Genomic DNA, 17,690 nt, shown 5'->3' with positions numbered 1-17,690 from the left:
CGATTCTGCCCACTGGCAGCAACCAGTGTTTGAAAAGGTGTTTTTTGGCCGGAGCTATTTGTAAACAATAACAAACCGATTTGCGAGTTGGCCTAAAAAATGGTAAATACGGCTAAATACTTTGCTCTGCTTGAGAGTCTCAACTTTGAAAAGGCACTAGGTAAGCTAGGAAACGAGTTTTCATTGAAACATTCAGTAATCAGGACCTCTGATAGCTAAACAGGCAACCTGCTCCAATGCAACCGGCTACCTGGAAGGAAACTTGGTTATTTTACAAAAATATGCGAAATTAAATTTGCAAGAGCAGCTGCATGAGCTATGTACGGACTACGGACTTAATCCTGAACAGCAATCTAGGATAGATCCTGCGGTGGATCCTTCTATATCCTACATTGTGCGATTGCAGCATGTGATCCACTTGTTGACCAAGAATATAAATTTCCACAGCGATGCCAAGGAGGATCTTATATCGGTGGCTCATCTAAAGCTTTGCATTCAAGCCACTCAGGAACTATCCTACTACGGCCTAAGGTGCCAGCTCCATGAGGACTTCTACAAATCCCCAATTTTCAATGAAGCAAAGGGAAAGGTTCCCGCGAATCCCGCCTTGTTGCTCCTCAGCATCAAGATCTTTGTGAATATTCTACCAATTCGCCAGTTTCATATAGCCAACTCTATGGAGCTAGTGCAGCGGGATCTCCTGGCGGCCATCCTCAGTCTACGAATTCAGGAAGACTACCCCGAGTTATCATCAGCAATATCCTACCTTTGGGAACAGGAATCCAAGTCGGATTTCTTTCGTCATGTGCTTCTCTTAAAAGCCACTCCTCTGTGTGCTCCATTGGCGAAACTGCTCCACCATCAACTTCTGGAGAAGCTACACTCCCCGCAAGGCTTTGCCAGCTTTGTGGAAGCTTTGCAGCAGACTCCCAATGTGAGCCCCTCCAGAAATGCAGAAATTGTTGCTGGAATAGTGGCTAGGAAGGGATTCACTCAGTCGGCCCAGGAAAAGATGATTCAGCAAGTGCTGGAGTATTGCAGATTCTATCTCCAGGATGCGGACAAACTGTGTGTTGGCATCCTTACCCTGAGAAGGTTTTACGACCTGAGTGAGAGGAATCAAAAGGTAATAGAGGAAATCCTCTCCAACCATTGGAAAACTTTGATTGAGCCGGAGGACCTGATAGCGGGTCTTATTTTAATGGATCATCAGGAACTCTGCAATCGAATCCTGTTCTGGCAACACCTATTTTGCAGCTCCTCTGTTGCTTGTTTGCCCAGTAACCTTTTGATAGAATACCTACCCCTGCTACTCCAGTTGTATGATGGTCTGCCTTTGGAACTCCCTGCTAGAAATCAGATTTCAGGACTGGTTTCCAGGTGTTTGGATAATAGGGAACGCGAAAAGGAACTCCCGGCCGTGCTTCAGAGATTATTCAGCTGGGAAATAGATGAGGAACCTGCTTGGAAATGCCTCCACCCGCGTGTTCTTCTGCTTCCGTCGTCAGAAAAAAATGAAATTCAAATCAAGGTGGCTCCCAGTGAATACCAAGTGGACCACGACATGGCCAGGATACTGCCTGGCCTACTCACATCCACTTCCCACAATGCCCTCATCTGTAATGTGTTTCTGGCACTCTTGGGTTTTATGGTGAAGCTTTTAAAAGAGAAATCCTCATCCAGCGTGGATTTTATTTCCACAGAGTCCGAACTAAAGGACTTCTTGCACTCCAAATACCAACTAAAGTTGGATCTGCTTATAGCGCTTAACCAGTTGGTTGCCCACCAGCCACTAAGAGTTCAGTTGGCTATGCACACGAAGGAGTTTGTGGTAATCCTGAAGGACTTGCTCCAACAACGGTCCGAAGAGGAGGAAACGGCTGTTCATATACTGCTCCTGATTCTCAATCTTCTGCACGAACTCATCGAGAGCAGTGAAGAGCTTCAGCTTTCTGAGAGCAGAGAACTGAAGGAGCAACTGCTGCTGTTGAAATCCGAATCTCGTAATTCCCTAATCCAGCAATCCGTTGAAGCTCTTCTGAACCTCCTGCAAGGAGCTTGGCGTCCAAGTGATTCCCTGAAAACTCAGCCCTTTCAGAAAGCGCGCTCTCTCATTGAGAAAAAGGAATCGCATCTGCAGGTGTATGGCATCCAGCTAATGATGGATCTGCTGCACAAAAAGGATCCTACTACCATGTCTCAGAGTCACCTGGTCATAGCTCTGGCCCTCACCACTCTGAAGGATAAGGAATCGTACACTTTTCTGAACTGCGTGCGTCTGTTTGTGGCCTTGGTGCATGTGATGGAGTCTGAAGTGCTGGAGAAGCTGAGCGATGAGTACTTGTCTGAGACGGCTGAGTTGGACTACAGATTGGTTGTGGGAGAAGCTATTCTCAAAGTTTCCCAGGAGATAGGTGGGTATATTATTCTGTGATGAAGCATTCAAGCATTTAAATTCTCATCTTTTTTCAGGACCCCTGTGCTATCGCTACAAGGGAGTTCTCCTTAACTGCTTCATGCATGGTGCCCGCTCTCCACTTCATGAGTTTCGGATGTCCGCCTTCGCCAATCTCGCCCAGCTCTGTCGTCTGTTGGCTTTCCAAGTACACAACTTCTTCGAGGAGTTGCTCCAGCTGGTGAACAATGAACTGACCTCCGGGGGCTATGTTCCTTCCAAACGTGCCGCTGTCCTGGTCTTGGCTGAGCTACTCAATGGGATGGAGAATCTGTTGGACTACCAGGATATGCTATTGCCTGTTTATCGTTTACTTAAAACCATTGAAGCCAGTGAGTCCTGCGATCCTCAAATGCGCCAGCATGCCGCCAATGGCTTGAAAATATTGAATGAAAAATGCCGGGAACTAATTCAAACGAGTTTGGAAGAGCGATCCCTGCAGAAGCAGATCAAGGTGCTGGGCATCAAGGACAGTAATCCTACACCTAGAAAGAATCGCCACATCCTGGAACTAAACTAAGATAAAATAAGTTTCAAGACAATCTTAAAGTATGTGATTTTAGAATAGATTTTTAAAAAAGAGTTATATTTGTCTGTTTTTTTATGAAAAAATATCCTTCATGACTTACAAAGAGAAATGCGAATTATTCATCTAAACGATGGCATTTTTAAGGATAAATGGGGTCTAGACTTTGGGTTACTAGCGTTTACTTCTTTCCAATCGAGAACTCATTCTCGATCTTGTCGGCAATCATCTTTGCAATGGCCAAGCTGCTCGTGGCACCTGGCGACGGAGCATTTCGGCAATGAAGCACCCTCTTGGCCAGTGCTCCCGAACCCTCTCCGCGATCGAAGACAAAGTCATCCACCAGGTTGCCGTCCAGGTCCATGGCCTGGGCCCGAACTCCGGCTGGACCACGCTGAATGTCGTACTCCGTGATGTCGGGGATGTACTTCTGCAGGGCTTTCACTTGCAGGTTGATGAACCACGACTTGGACATTTCGCTGAGGCCGAAGCCAACGTACTTGCTGGCCATTTTGACAAAGCCAGGATATCTCAAAGCGTCGAGTAGTTCCAGGATATTGATGTCGCCCCAACTGAATGAGGAGGTGAGGTTATTTTATTTAATATGTCCTTGTAATGTCTACCCTTTAAGACTCACGTGTATCCCTCTCGTTTCAGGGCGAGAACAGCATTGGGTCCCAGCCAGATGGAACCATCCATGCGAGGCGTAAAATGAACACCCAGGAAGGGGAATCGCGGATCGGGTACTGGATAAATGTTACCCTTGACCATGTGCTGTTTCTCCTTCGAGAGCAAGAGGTACTCCCCACGGAAGGGAACAATGCGGGGATCCCGGGGACAACCGGTCTTCTCGGCCAGCAGATCTGACTGCAGCCCTCCGCATGTCAGGACGTTCTTGGTTCGCACCGTCTGTCCTGGCTTAGCGCCGTGGATGGTCACTGGGTACTCGGTGCCCTCTTTGGTTTCGCTGAACTTGCTGACATTGTAGTCCAGGTAGATGTGACCGCCGGACCTCTTAATATCCTCGCCGTAGTATTGGGTCACCAGGCCCCAGTCTACGATGCCGGTGTGCGGACTGTGAAGCGCCTTGAGACCTTGGCAATTGGGCTCGATCTCCTGAATCTCACTGCCCTCGATCATCCGCAGGTCCGGGACATTGTTAGCAATGCCACGCTTCTCCAGATCCCCCAGGAGCTTCACCTCCTTCTCGTCGGTGGCCACGATCAGCTTGCCGCACTTCTTGTATGGAATCTTTCGCTCATCCAAGTAGGCATACGCCAGATGCATTCCCTCCACGCAGAGCTTGGCTTTCAGGGTGCCGGGCTTGTAGTAGATGCCAGCATGGATAACTCCGGAGTTGTGGCCGCTCTGGTGGGTGGCCAGTTTGGGTTCCTTTTCGAGAACAGCCACCTTGAGGGTGGGGTGGCGCAGGAGGATCTCGCGGGCAGAGGCGGTGCCCACAATGCCACCACCAACCACAACCAAATCATAATCTCTGCGCAGAAGAGAGAAGAAATTATCACCTCAGAAAGGCAGAATCTGGTTTTAAGATTAAAATACTGTAATATAGCAGATAGTAACTGAGAAGTCTTATATTAATTAAATAATATATGAAATTTTTATTGACGTTTAGTATAAAATCTATCTCCTATGATATATGTAACTTGTCACCTCCCAAAAGCTCGTTTTTCTCGGTTTATATAACTCTGTTTTGAAAAGTATTTAACGAGCATCCGTCAGAACATGTATCTGTATCTTATCCGCATTGTAAACCCCCGAAAAGTATCTGAAACACTTTACAGTATCTCGATCTTAAAACCGCAAAGACCATAAGAAAATTCTCAAAGCAGAGAGCTAGATTCTTATCTGAATCCCAAAAAGAACTCACCCGCTGATGGCCCCGCCGTGTTGGTAGCGATTTTGGGTCGCCACCTGGGCAACGCCGCCCACATTGAGGAGTCCTCTCCTCGCTCCCTGCACCAGCTGTCGCACCTGGGCCATTTCTCTCGCTTTCTCCTTATCCTTTCACCGTCCGGACGCTCGTGGAATTCGGTTTATTGGTTTGGTTGCCAACAAAGACCTTGCTTGACCTTGTCTCCGCCCCTGACAAATTGTGCGTACAGCTCGCCGCCCTGCGAATCGACTGACTGATTTTTGGATTCGTGAATCCGTGGAACTTTTCCGTGCCGCGAGAGAAAATAAATATGCTCGCGGGAACGGGCTGAGCATCTAAAGTAAACTCATGAAGTCGCTAATTGATAAGTGTTTCGGGGGGTGAGTGGGTGAGGGGGATGTGGGAGGTATTGGGGCTGCTGAGGAGTCAGCTGTTTGATTTGTTGATAAGCCGACGGAGTGACCAGCTGGCGGTATCCTCAAGTGGTCTCCCCAAATGGGGTGTCCCCCAATGGGGGATATAGCCAAAAAATATGATTTCACCTCGATTTTTAATACAGTTTCTACTGTATATATTTAACAAAAACATGATATTAAATCAACGAAGCCATCCTCAACCATAGCCTTAAACAATGATTAGAAAATAAATATTTGTCTATTTAATAAAATATTTAAAATTTTAAAATGTTTCATAGTTTAATTCGAAAATGGGGACATCCAATTTTATAAAATCAAAAATTAGAGTATCCATCCCTGTAAAGTTTCGGTGCTTTCCAACACTGTCAGTCAAAACATCAACAGAAAGACAGCTGATTTTCACAACAAATTTTAGAAGAATTCGCAAAGCCGAGTGTTTTTATAAACAAACACATTATTAACTAAAATAGTCAATAAGACCTACAGCAATGCCCGCCCACTGTGCGGTGGTTAATTGCAGCGACAAATATGTACATTCCGGTAGCATATCATTCCACAGGTAACCAAAATACATATTTCCAAAATGTTCCGGCAATTAACGCATTCTCCCAAGATTCCCCTTCAAGCGGAAGGATCTCCTGCAGAAATGGAAAGACTTCACCCAAAGGAATGGTCAATGGATGCCCTCGAAGTGGAGTGCGGTGTGCAGCCGTCATTTTGTAGATGCCGATTTCAACTGTTGCAACAACCGGAAAACTCTTAAAAAGAACGCCGTGCCCACGGTGCGGGTGCCCGAAGAGGATGGCCTGAATGTTATGGTGGAACAGGTGCAAGCAACCAACAGATCACTGGCCAAACCGACCTTGTCAAGCGCCGCAGAACCACCGCCTTCATCGAGCTCCAAATGCACTTGCCGGTTCTGTGGCTCGTCCGCCACGAACTGTTCCTCTTTTGAGAAAAGCTTCGAGCTGTTCGGCATGATTCAAAAATGCTTTCCGACTCTACAGATCCTGCAGGATGACACCTTGCCCAAGGACATTTGTGGAGATTGCTGCCGCCAGCTAGAACGCTTCTCGAAGTTCATCGATGTGGTGATGCAGACGCAGAGCGAGCTGCAGAGGAAGTACCGCCGCCAGTTGAAGATCAAACAGGAGCCCTTGGTGCGGGTTAAGCAGGAGGCCAGCGACAATCTGGACAACCTTTTTCCGGACGAACTGGACATGGGCTTGGAGCAGGACGAGGGCTGTGATCACGAGGAAACCGAGCAGAAGTTCCAGTTCTGCGATTTTCCTGTTCTGAACACACAAGACATTATCAACAACTGTGATATCATGGAGATTATTAATCTGGACGACCCATTCATCAATATACCCGATGATCCAGATGTGGGGCTCTCGGAGAGATCTCAACCTTTACGATCGGCCAATGAAATGTTGCAATCTGAGATGCTAACGGAGGAGCATAACTATGCCAAGGAGGATTGGCCGTTTCCGCCGGGTCAGTACAAGAAGGAGAAGTTGGAGGGCGCTGATGCGGCACCGGAGCCTGCTCCACCGCCTCCAGCTCCTCCTCCCTCAGCTCCGCCAGCGGTTCCTCTCTCCTTGCCGGGTGATCTTCCGCCTTCTGATACTCGTTCCTGCAAGCCCATAGTTACGAATGTCAGCCAGATACCGAATCCCCTGATCTGTGAACTGCTACCGCCACCTGCCGCTCCTCCAAGTACCAAGCCCAACATTGTTGTCTTAAACGACAGTGTGGTGAAGTCTTCCGCCGCTTTTCGGCTCCACAATTGTACTCTGTGCACCGCCAAGTTCATCACCTTGGATAGCCTGAATCAGCATTACAACAGCAATCATGGCAATCCCATGCCCATGGTCAGTGTACCGCCTTTGAACATCGGACTTTCCAACTTGGCAGCCACTCCTCCCATGAAATTGGAGGGCAACAGAGCACTGGTGTTGGCGGAGCAACTGGAGTACTGGCAGCCAGAATGGCAGAACAGTCACGTGGCCATTCAGCCCAAGAAGAAGATCGACATCCTGGACATGCAAAGCAGTTTCCTGCATCACAAGGATCTCATACCAGCAGCTACGCAACTGCAGGCTCCTGTCCCTGATCCTGAACTGATTGCTGTGACGGCCAACTATGCTAAACTGGCCGCCAGATACCAAAAGCTAATGCTCAAGTGCAAGAGACTGAAGACACCCAGAAAACGGAAACGAAAGTCGCACGGCTGCAGGATGTGCAGGCGAAGATTTCCCAGCTTGGCCAAACTGTTCCACCATCGTCGCCAGAAAGGCCACTTTGTGAAGAGGAGAGCCAAGTTCTTCGGACGCTGCTGTGGCTGTTTGAAGCTATTCCTCTCCCGATTGGCTCTGCGCCAGCATATGCGCTACATCTGTCAGTCGCTGTCCTTGAGGAACAACCGCCGCCTGCAGAGCTTCAAGTGTCGCCACTGCCAGGCCATTGCGTTCGCCCATTGGCGCCTCTATCGCCGTCACGAGCTCAAGTGCCGGCCGAGGAAATCCAAGCCGAAGGTGCAGATGCCGCCCAGCCGGAAAAAGAAAGTTACGTCCGTCCAAAATTTCACTTGTGATCTGTGCAAGAAATCGTTTGGTTCGTTGAATGGTCTGCGCCAGCATGTCATCACACATTCGACGGAGCGGCAGCACAAGTGCGGCATCTGCGATAGGGTCTTCAAGCGGCGGAATGGTCTGTCGCAGCACATCAAGGGCTACCACCTGCAGCTCAAGCCGCACGAGTGTCCTGTGTGCCAGCATCGCTACGCCCTGAAATGTGATATGCTCCGATGCAAGCACTCCCTGCGCCGAGGACCAGTAGCTGGGGAGTGAGGGAGATCGACCCAGACATGCCTTCTAAATTGTGATATTTGCGGTGAGTATGGAAATAATCTAAAACATTTTGTAATAGTTCCTAAACACTGTCGTTCCCCCGCAGACCGTCCGTATACTGGAGCGCCTGGTTGGTGGTCTGCCAGACTAATGCCAAGTGCTGAAACCCTCCCAGCGGGATTCCACTCCACTGATTCCAGTACAAGGTGGCCAATTGAAACTCCAACTGACTCTTAAATGACTTTGTATTATATACATTTATTTGTTTAAATTGCAGTATAAGTTCTTGTATTAAACGCTCTCTAAAAGTATGTGTATTTTCCGTGTATTCGTAGTATTTAATGCATTAGTATTGCTTTAATTTCTACTAAAAACTTTAGAGTTTAAACTTTAAACATGAAATACTGAAACGAAAGCTTAAATGCTTCCTACAACAAAGTTGAACTGCCAACACAGGTTATATGTACAAATAAGGTTGAATTTTTCACTTAAATTAACTATCCGTTTGCTTCTTTTTAAACAATAATTAAAATCATAATCAAGAAATAAAAAATGGCACTACCAGTAAGAAAGAATTGTAATTTTTCGGACAAACCAAACTCAAAAACTAAAGATACAAATTCAACAAAAGAAGATTACGCAACACCAAGGTTTTTTTCAAAAGAGTTCTTAAGCTTAAAACATTTTTCACTTAACTAAAGGTTAATTATAAATTACGCTTTTGGTATGATCGTTATCTATGTGTACGTATGAGTGGCTAGGAGTGGTCCGATTCGATTTCCCCTCTTGAGTGACTCTACTCCGCAATCCTTTCACTGAAATCGTCAGAAAATTAAAAACCTAATCCTTGTATTTGAAATCAAATCGGACCACCCTAGTAGGTGTATATATGTATATGAGACGATTAGTATGGATATCAATTATTTTATGTGATGCTTGAAAAATGCCTGCAGCTTGTACGAAGCGTCTCCGGTTTCCCTAATCCTTCCGCCGGGATCTCTCTAGGTCCACATTCGATTAACCTACGCCAAAATAATTACGCGCTAGACTACCAGGATAATGTTTTGCCGGGATCCAGATCTACTGGAAGATAGCCGCCCGCTGCTGGAACTGCTGGCGCCTCTGGGCCCGCTCTTCCTCCTCACGCCGGCGCTCCTCCTGCTCTGCCCGGATCTCATCATGGAACTTGTTCGTCCGCAGCTGCTGTTCGATTTTCGCCTCGAAGAAGTTCTTGGCTCCGCTCACGCCCACCTGCTCCACATCGATCTCGGTCAGCCGGGCCAGCTGATTGAGCCCGGAATCCGAGTCCAGTTCTCCGGCTCCGGCCTTGCGGTAGATGAGTAGAAATTCCCTGAAGGAGATCTTGCCATCATGGTCCTCGTCCACCTCGGCGATCATCTTCTTGAGACCGAGATGCGTCTGGGGTGCTCCAAGCTTCTCCATCATGAACTTGAGCTCCTGCAGATCTAAGAAGCCATCCCGAGCAGTGTCATAGCTGGAAGAGTTAAAGAGAGATGGTTTTTAAATAGAAGCTTTAGAGGATTAGGTCTAGATTGGTCTGCAGTTGTGGACTTGGGCAGAGAGCAAAAGATAAATGTCGGTGGTCAATGACCAAGCGAGAAACACGAGACTGGCGAGGCCGCCAATGTCGGGGATTAGCAATCGATAATGCAAACGTGGGTGCAGTGGCGTCAGAGGTCGCGTGGCACCCTCCAGCCGGCTGCCCCGAGGTGTGGGAGGAAACCAGAGCTGGTCGTCGTCGTTATGGATTGGCAAGTCAACCCAATTTCATGCTAAATTTGCAAACAACAGAGGCAGACAAGACTATAGCACCCAATACATGTCGCATAAATTATACTTTTGTTTAATAAAAATACAAAAGAAAATTATAATGAGAGTGGTTATGGTTTAATTTGCTAATTTGCATTAAAAAAGAAATTATTGATCACCAAACTTTTGAAAGAAAATTGCTCGAAAATATTATGTAAGAATTTAAAATATTTGAAACCTAATAATTTTCCAACAACTGTCTATCTGTCTGGCAGAGAAATGGTTTGGAAAAAAATCATAATCTGCCAGCCAGTGGGACAATCATGATTCCCACTTAACCCATTCCACTCCAATCCCGATCCGTACGCGGGTTCGACGACCGAAATCGGCAAGTCAAGAGTTCAAACGGCGACACTTCCGCCAAAAAATAAAATAGTGTGGGCAGGAAATCGCGATGAAAATGTAAATAAAGCCCATTTACTATCTAATTGTGTAATATATTATAAAAGAGAAAATGCCAAAAGCGCAAGTCGCGTGTTGCTGTCGGCGGCAGATGAGCAACCAGCAACCAGCAACTTGCAACATGGCAGCAGCATCAGCCAGCTAGTAGCAACACTATTATTCGGAAACAGGCTTCCAAAATCGACCTTGCCGGTTAGGCGAAGGATGTTGGTTACTCGGAAACTTGTTCAACTAGTTACTAGTTGGCTATCTTTCTGGCTAAAAATACGCAACTCCAAACAGCCAGCTAAGGAAGCAGCAACTACCTCACAGATACCCCTCACAGATGACAATAAATGAGATACAGATACAAAGACAGTCTGTAGTTATCCAATAATTGAAACTGAAAGTTTCGATTTCTCGTTCGCCTAGAAGCCGCCACACATAATGACGAAACATCTATTAGATTACAACAAGTACCAGTAGTTTCGCTTTCATTTCACTCATAATTGAATTTATGTATCGACAAAAAAAGTGATTTTCTTACAAATGAAAATAAAAATGGGTAATTAAAGAGTGAAAGTAATTAGGCGCGAGGGAATCATCATCATCTCTGTAGCGTGTCTGGAGATGGTGACTACACCTTCGAAGGTGTCACCAGCGAGTCCGAGTTGGGCAATTAATTGTGGCCACTGTTACGCTATCGCCGCCTTTTTCTATTTTTAATTAACCAACAATTGCACTCTTTATTTTTTATCCAAGGCAGTTGCGTCAATGCGACAATTGGTGGCACTTTTCTCGCTCGGTGGGTTATGTTTTTTTTTTGCTTTCCACCAGCTATTTTTCAATTGATAGAGGTGTTGTGGCTCGGAATTCGATTCAATAAGTGAGTTCAGCTGTTCAATTCAATTAATTTCCACGCTGCAGTTTCAGTTTATTAAATTATTAAACATAAAAAATAGGTAATATAAAAAGAAAAAGTTGGTAGACAAGATCTCAAAGATTTTAGAACCTCAAAAGGTGTTAATATTTTATGACTTTACTTTAGCATACTCTTAAAAATATACCTTTGTTTAGTCATGATTTTAAAACCTCAAAATTCCTTTATAAACCTCATCTAGATTATTATTAAACTCTAAACATACACCTGCTGCTGTGATGCCCCACCGGATCTAGCCTAATTCTTTATTGATTGTTTTCATTTCAATGAATTTCGAAAAAAAAAAATAGAAAAACTTCACACGCCAAGCTTTTTGCTTTTTGGGGAGGGTGTTGAACACTTTTCTGCCCCATTGCATGCCGCTTGTTGTTGCGGCAGGGCCATATGCTATATGGCTATATGGCTCTATAGCGCTATAGAGCTCTAGTGTCTATAGGTACAATATGCATGCGATTTTCATTTTCTTTATCGTTTTTCGTGTACAGTTCAACAGCTAACGGGGTCAGCTGGCTATTGTTGTTGTTGTTGTTGGTATTGTTGTTTATGCTACATGCCGCAATTTGCATCGTAAATATATCTATATGCCACTAGTAGTACCCTAAGAGGTAAACAAGTGCGGTGGAATTAATAGATCCCCTCCCAGAAAAGAGCAGGAAGACACATTTCTTAAACTGTAAGATTCGTTTAGATTTAAGATGTTAGAGTTTTTAATAAAATATTTAATTTATATTTTTAAGAACTCTATAATATAGTAATCCTAATTGTCTACCTCATACTGTCTCTAAGATGTAAGCCTTGTAACTCGCAATTACTTTATTGAACTCTTCTTCTCTCTATTAGCAACATAATGCATTGCAACCTGCAACCTGCAACTTGCCACTCGTTTGGTGAATGGAGGTTTTTTTTTGTGTCTGTAACCCCGATGTTCAAGCGGGTTAATGTTAGGGGGGGGAGTCTAATTCCAATTCATGGAATAATACAAAAAAAAAGCATCAAGTTCTTGAACTTTATGGTAACGGTTTTCATTGTTTGCCGCAAAAGCGATTTAAATTCAGAGCGCGGCTTGGCGGGGCAAGTTTCATCATTATATTGATGTGGGGAATATGAAGGTATCTGGTAAGTGTACATACATATGTATATCCCATAACCCATAGACTATACCCTGTTGGCCATGTCTCTCCTCGAACAAAAAGCAATGTCTTGCATACGCAATGTCTTGTTTATTTCGCTCGCCGATGGCTCGTCTGGATCGTCTCACTCACCTGACTGTTTTTCGTTTCGAAACCAAACATGCACCTGTGCAGGCTGCCTCCACAAACAGACATTGTATAGATATATAGCTTGTATGATATATGAGGGATATGTAAAATGGTAAGTCAATAAAAGGCATGACTAGTAGACTGAAGAACTCTTATGAAAGGTAGACCTCTGCCTTCCTTTAGAATTACTATTTCTTAAAGGAGGTCTCCTGCTTCTGCTTAGAACTCCTAATAAAATATATGATATACTGAGCTGACCAAAAATAAACTCTCTATATACTTTTTGTTGACATTTCGAAATTGGAGCAAACACCAGAAGTGAGAAATCGTTGCGTGGGTCGTCCGTCGCGCCTTGTTTGATTATTTTTAGTTGTTGCACGAACCAGAAGCATCAGAAACATTATTGTGGCAGCAACTTTCAGTCTTCAGACTTATCATCATCGCCTGCATAAGAACTACTTCAACTACTATACTATATGGGGGACAATGAATTAATGCAATGACTAATTGCAACAAGTTGTGGACACAATGGCCCGGGATGAGTGATGATGACGAGGCTCGAACATAATTTGATATTTCCTCAATTGAGTTGGACACTGGCCACTGAATCGCTTACACTTGCGGTGGATGGATCAGGGTTTTTACAAAAAATAATAAAATTAATATTTAATCATTACTTTTCATATAAATATTTATGAATCATTTTATATATAATCATAAAAATTTTAATAAAATATATTAGAGCTTCTAGACTTCTCTGATATATCCCTATTTCCCTGCCCCCATGTGTCATTGTCGCTTAAAAATGTAATCACAATGATCACAATTTCCTTTGTCAGATAGTTTACTGTACTATTACTTTATTTTATTTTTTTCTTTGGCGTGTTTTGTGGACATGCCAGACTGCCCGTCGCCTGCAATTCCACAGCTGCACTCCGCAAATCGCGATTTTTTATTCGATTTTTTTCGGCCAAATGCAAAAAGGTCGTGCACATGTGTACGGAAATACATGCGGATCTCCCGCGAATAATTACCATCGGAGGCTGCAGCCGGAAATTAGGTATCGATCGTCCGAAAACTTGCTTACATTTCCAACCAACCAACCAACCCCCTCACACAAAAGCTTCGGGCAAACAGCATTGCGAATAAAACAAATTAGTGTCAATGAACCTAGGCCCAGAGTACAGTGCCACACAAGGCCTACAAAGCAGGCATAGTTGGAGGCGAAAGCCCACCTTGAAGGACCCACACATGCCACACATGCAATCGTCCCGAAATGTGCAACGAAATCAACCCTTGTAATGCATATAGCGAGTGATAATGGATGGTGGTGGACTATGGCAACTTAATTAAAAGTTCTCCTCGCCACTGTGTGGCCGCAATAAAAAGCCCATCCGGACTGAACAGAACACAATTCCTCCCCCATTGTAAAGTGCGTGGCTGCTTTTGTCCCTGAACTCGGATTGTAACCAGAGCGACGACAGCCAACGATACTAGTAGCATAGCACTGCCATCGATGCCAAATAGCACCCCTTGCCAGAATCAGGCGAGACATACAAAGAAGCTTTACGCCCACAGTGATCTCTCCATAAATGGACACAGCAATTGAGTCTATTTTTGAGCGTCAATCAAACTAAGAGTTTGTTAACCTTCAAAGAAACAAATTAATCTTTTTTAAGGCATCCCAGGGGGTCATATAAGGAAGTCGTACATACGCCTTTTCCATTAGAAAAATTCGAAAAAATATCTATCAAAAATTTTGTAGCGAAGTTTTGATGAAGAATAATAGGGAATTGATCTCGTAATCGTTTAAGGTATTCTTTCCAAGGATCGGATGAAAATTGTAGAAGATATGGGCATAGCAGGGAGCCATATCTGGAAATCATAGAATCTACAAGGACCTCCATCAGAAAAATTTGAAAAATATGGATCCAAAATTTTGTTTCCAGGTTTTGATGCAGAATCATAGGGAATCGATCTAGAAATCTATGGAGGCATTCCTTTCAAGGAACGGATTAAAATTGTGGAAGATATGAGCACCGCAAGGGGGCCTTCAAAGACCTTTCTCAAAACTATCGGGTGTTACCACTGTACTCTCTTACAAAAACTTGCAACAATCAGTTACAGAGCTACCACTGTACTCTCCACTTTACTTTATGCAAAATTGAATAAAGTGTACTTAGTCCACAATGTGCAAGACTTTATTTATGATACCATCATGAAGTCATCGGTGGTGGGTTTCTCCCAAGTTTGTCCAGGGATCTGTGGCTTATCTTCATAGAACAGATATCCCACCCAGGCAGATGACACTGCGCCCCCGGGATGATTAATTTGTTTGCCTTTATGGCGCCATAAAGTGCATGATCGATACAGTTCTTAAGTTTATTATCGTCTGCCGGAAGTTAGGGCCAAATCGGCTGTGGAAGCTCCGCCGGCAGACATCCGTGCGGAAAATGGCGCATTATGCGAGGAGAGGGGAGTAATCAGGAAACTAACAAACAGAAACCCAAAGACGCTATAAAACACATTGCGTGAGCGATGATAAAGTCAAGTCGGGCGTGGGATGTAACTATATATATATTTAATTTTTTTGTTATATTTATTTTTTCGCTTAATCGCACATGGGCTGGGGCTGGGCCATGGGTCCGGCAATCTCCCCGGGAACTTATCTTTTTGGGAAGTTTCATTTGCCTTCTTTGCTGGCAAAATGCTATGACGTCTTAAGGCAAACCACATATATGGTAATAATATTATTTGTTTATCAGAAAGCGATTCGGAATAAACTCGCTCGCTCGCTCGCTGGGCTGAGACTGAATCAGTTGCAATTTGTTTATACAAATTGCTTTGTAAAACAAATTCAATGCGTGACTCAGGGGCCAGGCCAGTCCGGGCAGCATTTTGCTTTCGATTCTTGAGTGGATCGCGTGTATTAATTAAATTTTTTCAGGTTTTTTGTGTGCTTCGGATTTGCAAGTTTAGCAGATCGAGGAGCCAACGTGACTGGAAATGCCAAGAGCCGCAGCACAATGCCTTTGCTGTTAGCCGGTTTTTATTTTCATTTTCTAGAAAAGAAGATGAACCTTAAAACTTGACATTTGTTAAGGGAATAAAACAGTCAACTAAATTGTTTAAGATTAGATGGATAAGTTATTCAATTACCTGAGCAAATCGGTGTAATATATTCTGTTATATGATTTCCAAAAACCAAATAGAGACTGTAGATCTATTGTATAATCATAGCCTACAGTTTCCTCGGGACATATCCACTCTCATTACCCATATTAGCTGATGGCATTAGCTAATCGTAGACCAAAACTAGCTCCAACTCTTGGCCATCTACCATTTGTGGCTCGAACACAGAGTATTTCCCAGACAGCCTGCAGTTGTGAGTTTGGCTTACAATTGCAGAACACGTTCGCAGAGCCATAATGCCATAATGCAGGCACAGTTTTTGTTCGCTTTTTTGACAATCTGCCAGATTACGATGACCCAGATGCCAAGGGTCTCCCCTCTCACTCTCCAATTGGCAAGTAAACACAGAATCTGAATCTGATTCAGTTTAAAGAAATGGGATGAATCAGTCAAAAAATGAGTTTAAAGTGCGACGACAGGTGCTGGCATTTGCGAATAATTCCAGATAGCTCAGATGAGCCTGAGATAGCTTATCATCTGGCCAGAGAGTCGTCGTCCGTCGTCGGTCGTCTACGTGACAAGTGCGGGAATTTAAATAACAATTTCCAGAGGTGTAATCTAGCATAACATTGCGCAATAGTAGTCCGGCTGCGGTCGATAGGACGACATCCGATCCGGACTATCATCGCAGCGACTATCCGCCACAAGACTAGGAAAATGTGGTTAAGAACCCAAAACCTTTGCCAGCCACTTTGTTGACGTTGTCGGATGGTAATCGAAAACCGTTCGCAAGTACGGCACAAATACAGATGATACCCACTAACTGAAATCCTAGACATTGTTTTGAAAACTGACTCCCTAAAAATGTTAAAAAATTAATAAAAAATAGGATCAACAGTTTACATGATTTTAAGATGAATTTTGTAGAGAATCTGTTGTAGGCAAGTTGAACTGTAGTGTAATAATTTAATTCGCTTGAAAGTGTTAAGGCAGAAAGCCACTTTTGAGTCATGATCCGCGTGGCGGGAGCCCGAGACTTGAACCTCGAGGGAATTACTTGCGACTGTGACAGCATTTTTCCACCCAAGCTGTGTGTGAGTCATGCCCCATTGCACTTGGGAGCAGTTGCGATGGAGGCAGGAGGAGGAGCTGCTCAGTAAGTGCAATTTAAATGCCCATTAGGCGCATGAGTTTTATGTTGCCAGCTAATGAGACGCGAATGCGGTGAGAAGCCTGGGAAAGCGCCAGTTGCAGGTGAAAGGAGATGGAGATGGAGGAAAGTGAATTATTGCCACAAATAGAATAGATGCCACTGCAAACGGCCTTCACTTACGTATTGAAGGTCTTCTGGTAGTCCTTGATCTGCTTCCTGGAGAACTCATGGAACTCGGTGTAGACATTAACCACCTTGAAGGTGCGCGGCACTTCGATGCCCGCCTCTTGGGAGTCCATGATCTCCTGTCGCCGGTTCAGAATGTGCGTCAGCTCGGAGCTGTCCGTGTTGGTGGTACTGGCGGTGGTGCTGTCGTCCACACTGCCATTTCGCGAGGCCGAGGAGGCGTTCGAGGAAACTGACATTTCGGCGAGTTGGTTGCTTTACTTTGTGGAGGTGGAGCTGTGCTGGAATGTCACTCTTTTATTTTTTGTTGCTTTTTCGGCACACCCTAATACAAGGATAGCAGCTCGAAGAGGAGATGTCGGGATACACACACAACGCCAACGGATGCGCCAGAAAAAACACACACAATAACACTGGGGCTCGCAAAAGCTAATGCGCGGGCGTTGCCTTGAGTCCTGTTTTAGCCAAAAAAATGCACGAAAAACTGCGATTCTGCGTTAAAGTCGATACGAAAGCCGGTTGTCTTATTGTGCACTTGTTTTTCTCTGTTTCGTGGAATGCGCGCTACCTCGAATTGAACGGTCCAACGGTGATACAGTGGGGTTTTGTTTGTTTTCAAAAAAATGTTTTCAGGGCTACATCAGTGTTTTTCCCCTTACTTAAGTG

General features: G+C 44.6%; 4 protein-coding genes and 1 long non-coding RNA gene across 6 annotated transcripts; 2 read left to right on the top strand and 3 right to left on the bottom strand.

The window, feature by feature from the left end:
• The first annotated feature begins 10 nt into the window (after positions 1-10).
• LOC6498071 (transport and Golgi organization protein 6) lies at positions 11-3,037 on the top strand. The gene is made up of 3 exons (XM_001961985.3): positions 11-160; positions 216-2,414; positions 2,473-3,037. The coding sequence occupies exons 1-3, from the start codon at positions 100-102 to the stop codon at positions 2,973-2,975; spliced, it is 2,763 nt and encodes a 920-aa protein (XP_001962021.1). The 5' UTR covers positions 11-99; the 3' UTR covers positions 2,976-3,037.
• Positions 3,021-5,314, bottom strand: LOC6497466 (L-2-hydroxyglutarate dehydrogenase, mitochondrial). Its single transcript, XM_001961986.4, has 3 exons — positions 4,870-5,314; positions 3,619-4,476; positions 3,021-3,553 (listed from the first exon to the last, which is right to left on the bottom strand). The coding sequence occupies exons 1-3, from the start codon at positions 4,980-4,982 to the stop codon at positions 3,163-3,165; spliced, it is 1,362 nt and encodes a 453-aa protein (XP_001962022.1). The 5' UTR covers positions 4,983-5,314; the 3' UTR covers positions 3,021-3,162.
• Positions 5,315-5,629: 315 nt separating this feature from the next.
• On the top strand, positions 5,630-8,454 carry LOC6498072. The gene is made up of 3 exons (XM_001961987.4): positions 5,630-5,850; positions 5,905-8,186; positions 8,250-8,454. Exons 1-2 carry the CDS (start codon positions 5,780-5,782, stop codon positions 8,141-8,143), a joined length of 2,310 nt encoding a protein of 769 aa, XP_001962023.2. The 5' UTR covers positions 5,630-5,779; the 3' UTR covers positions 8,144-8,186; positions 8,250-8,454.
• LOC6497465 (EF-hand domain-containing protein D2 homolog) lies at positions 8,375-17,638 on the bottom strand. 2 transcript variants are annotated; one of them, XM_044716154.1, is made up of 3 exons: positions 17,019-17,150; positions 16,589-16,918; positions 8,375-9,638 (listed from the first exon to the last, which is right to left on the bottom strand). In XM_044716154.1, exons 2-3 carry the CDS (start codon positions 16,786-16,788, stop codon positions 9,224-9,226), a joined length of 615 nt encoding a protein of 204 aa, XP_044572089.1. In that variant the 5' UTR covers positions 16,789-16,918; positions 17,019-17,150; the 3' UTR covers positions 8,375-9,223. The 2 variants fall into 2 exon arrangements, with proteins under 2 accessions (XP_044572089.1, XP_001962024.1); XM_001961988.4 differs by lacking the exon at positions 16,589-16,918 and having other exon boundaries at positions 17,019-17,638.
• Positions 12,518-16,582, bottom strand: LOC116654887. The gene is made up of 2 exons (XR_004310029.2): positions 15,713-16,582; positions 12,518-15,615 (listed from the first exon to the last, which is right to left on the bottom strand). It is a non-coding gene; the product is annotated as an uncharacterized LOC116654887 (long non-coding RNA).
• Positions 17,639-17,690: the final 52 nt, after the last annotated feature.

The sequence above is a fragment of the Drosophila ananassae genome, chromosome 3R, assembly GCF_017639315.1.
Source record: "Drosophila ananassae strain 14024-0371.13 chromosome 3R, ASM1763931v2, whole genome shotgun sequence".
In the NCBI taxonomy this organism is placed as follows: Eukaryota; Metazoa; Arthropoda; class Insecta; order Diptera; family Drosophilidae; genus Drosophila; species Drosophila ananassae.
The sequence above is the reverse complement of the archived record's forward strand: the minus strand, read 5'-3'. Positions and strand labels throughout refer to the sequence as shown.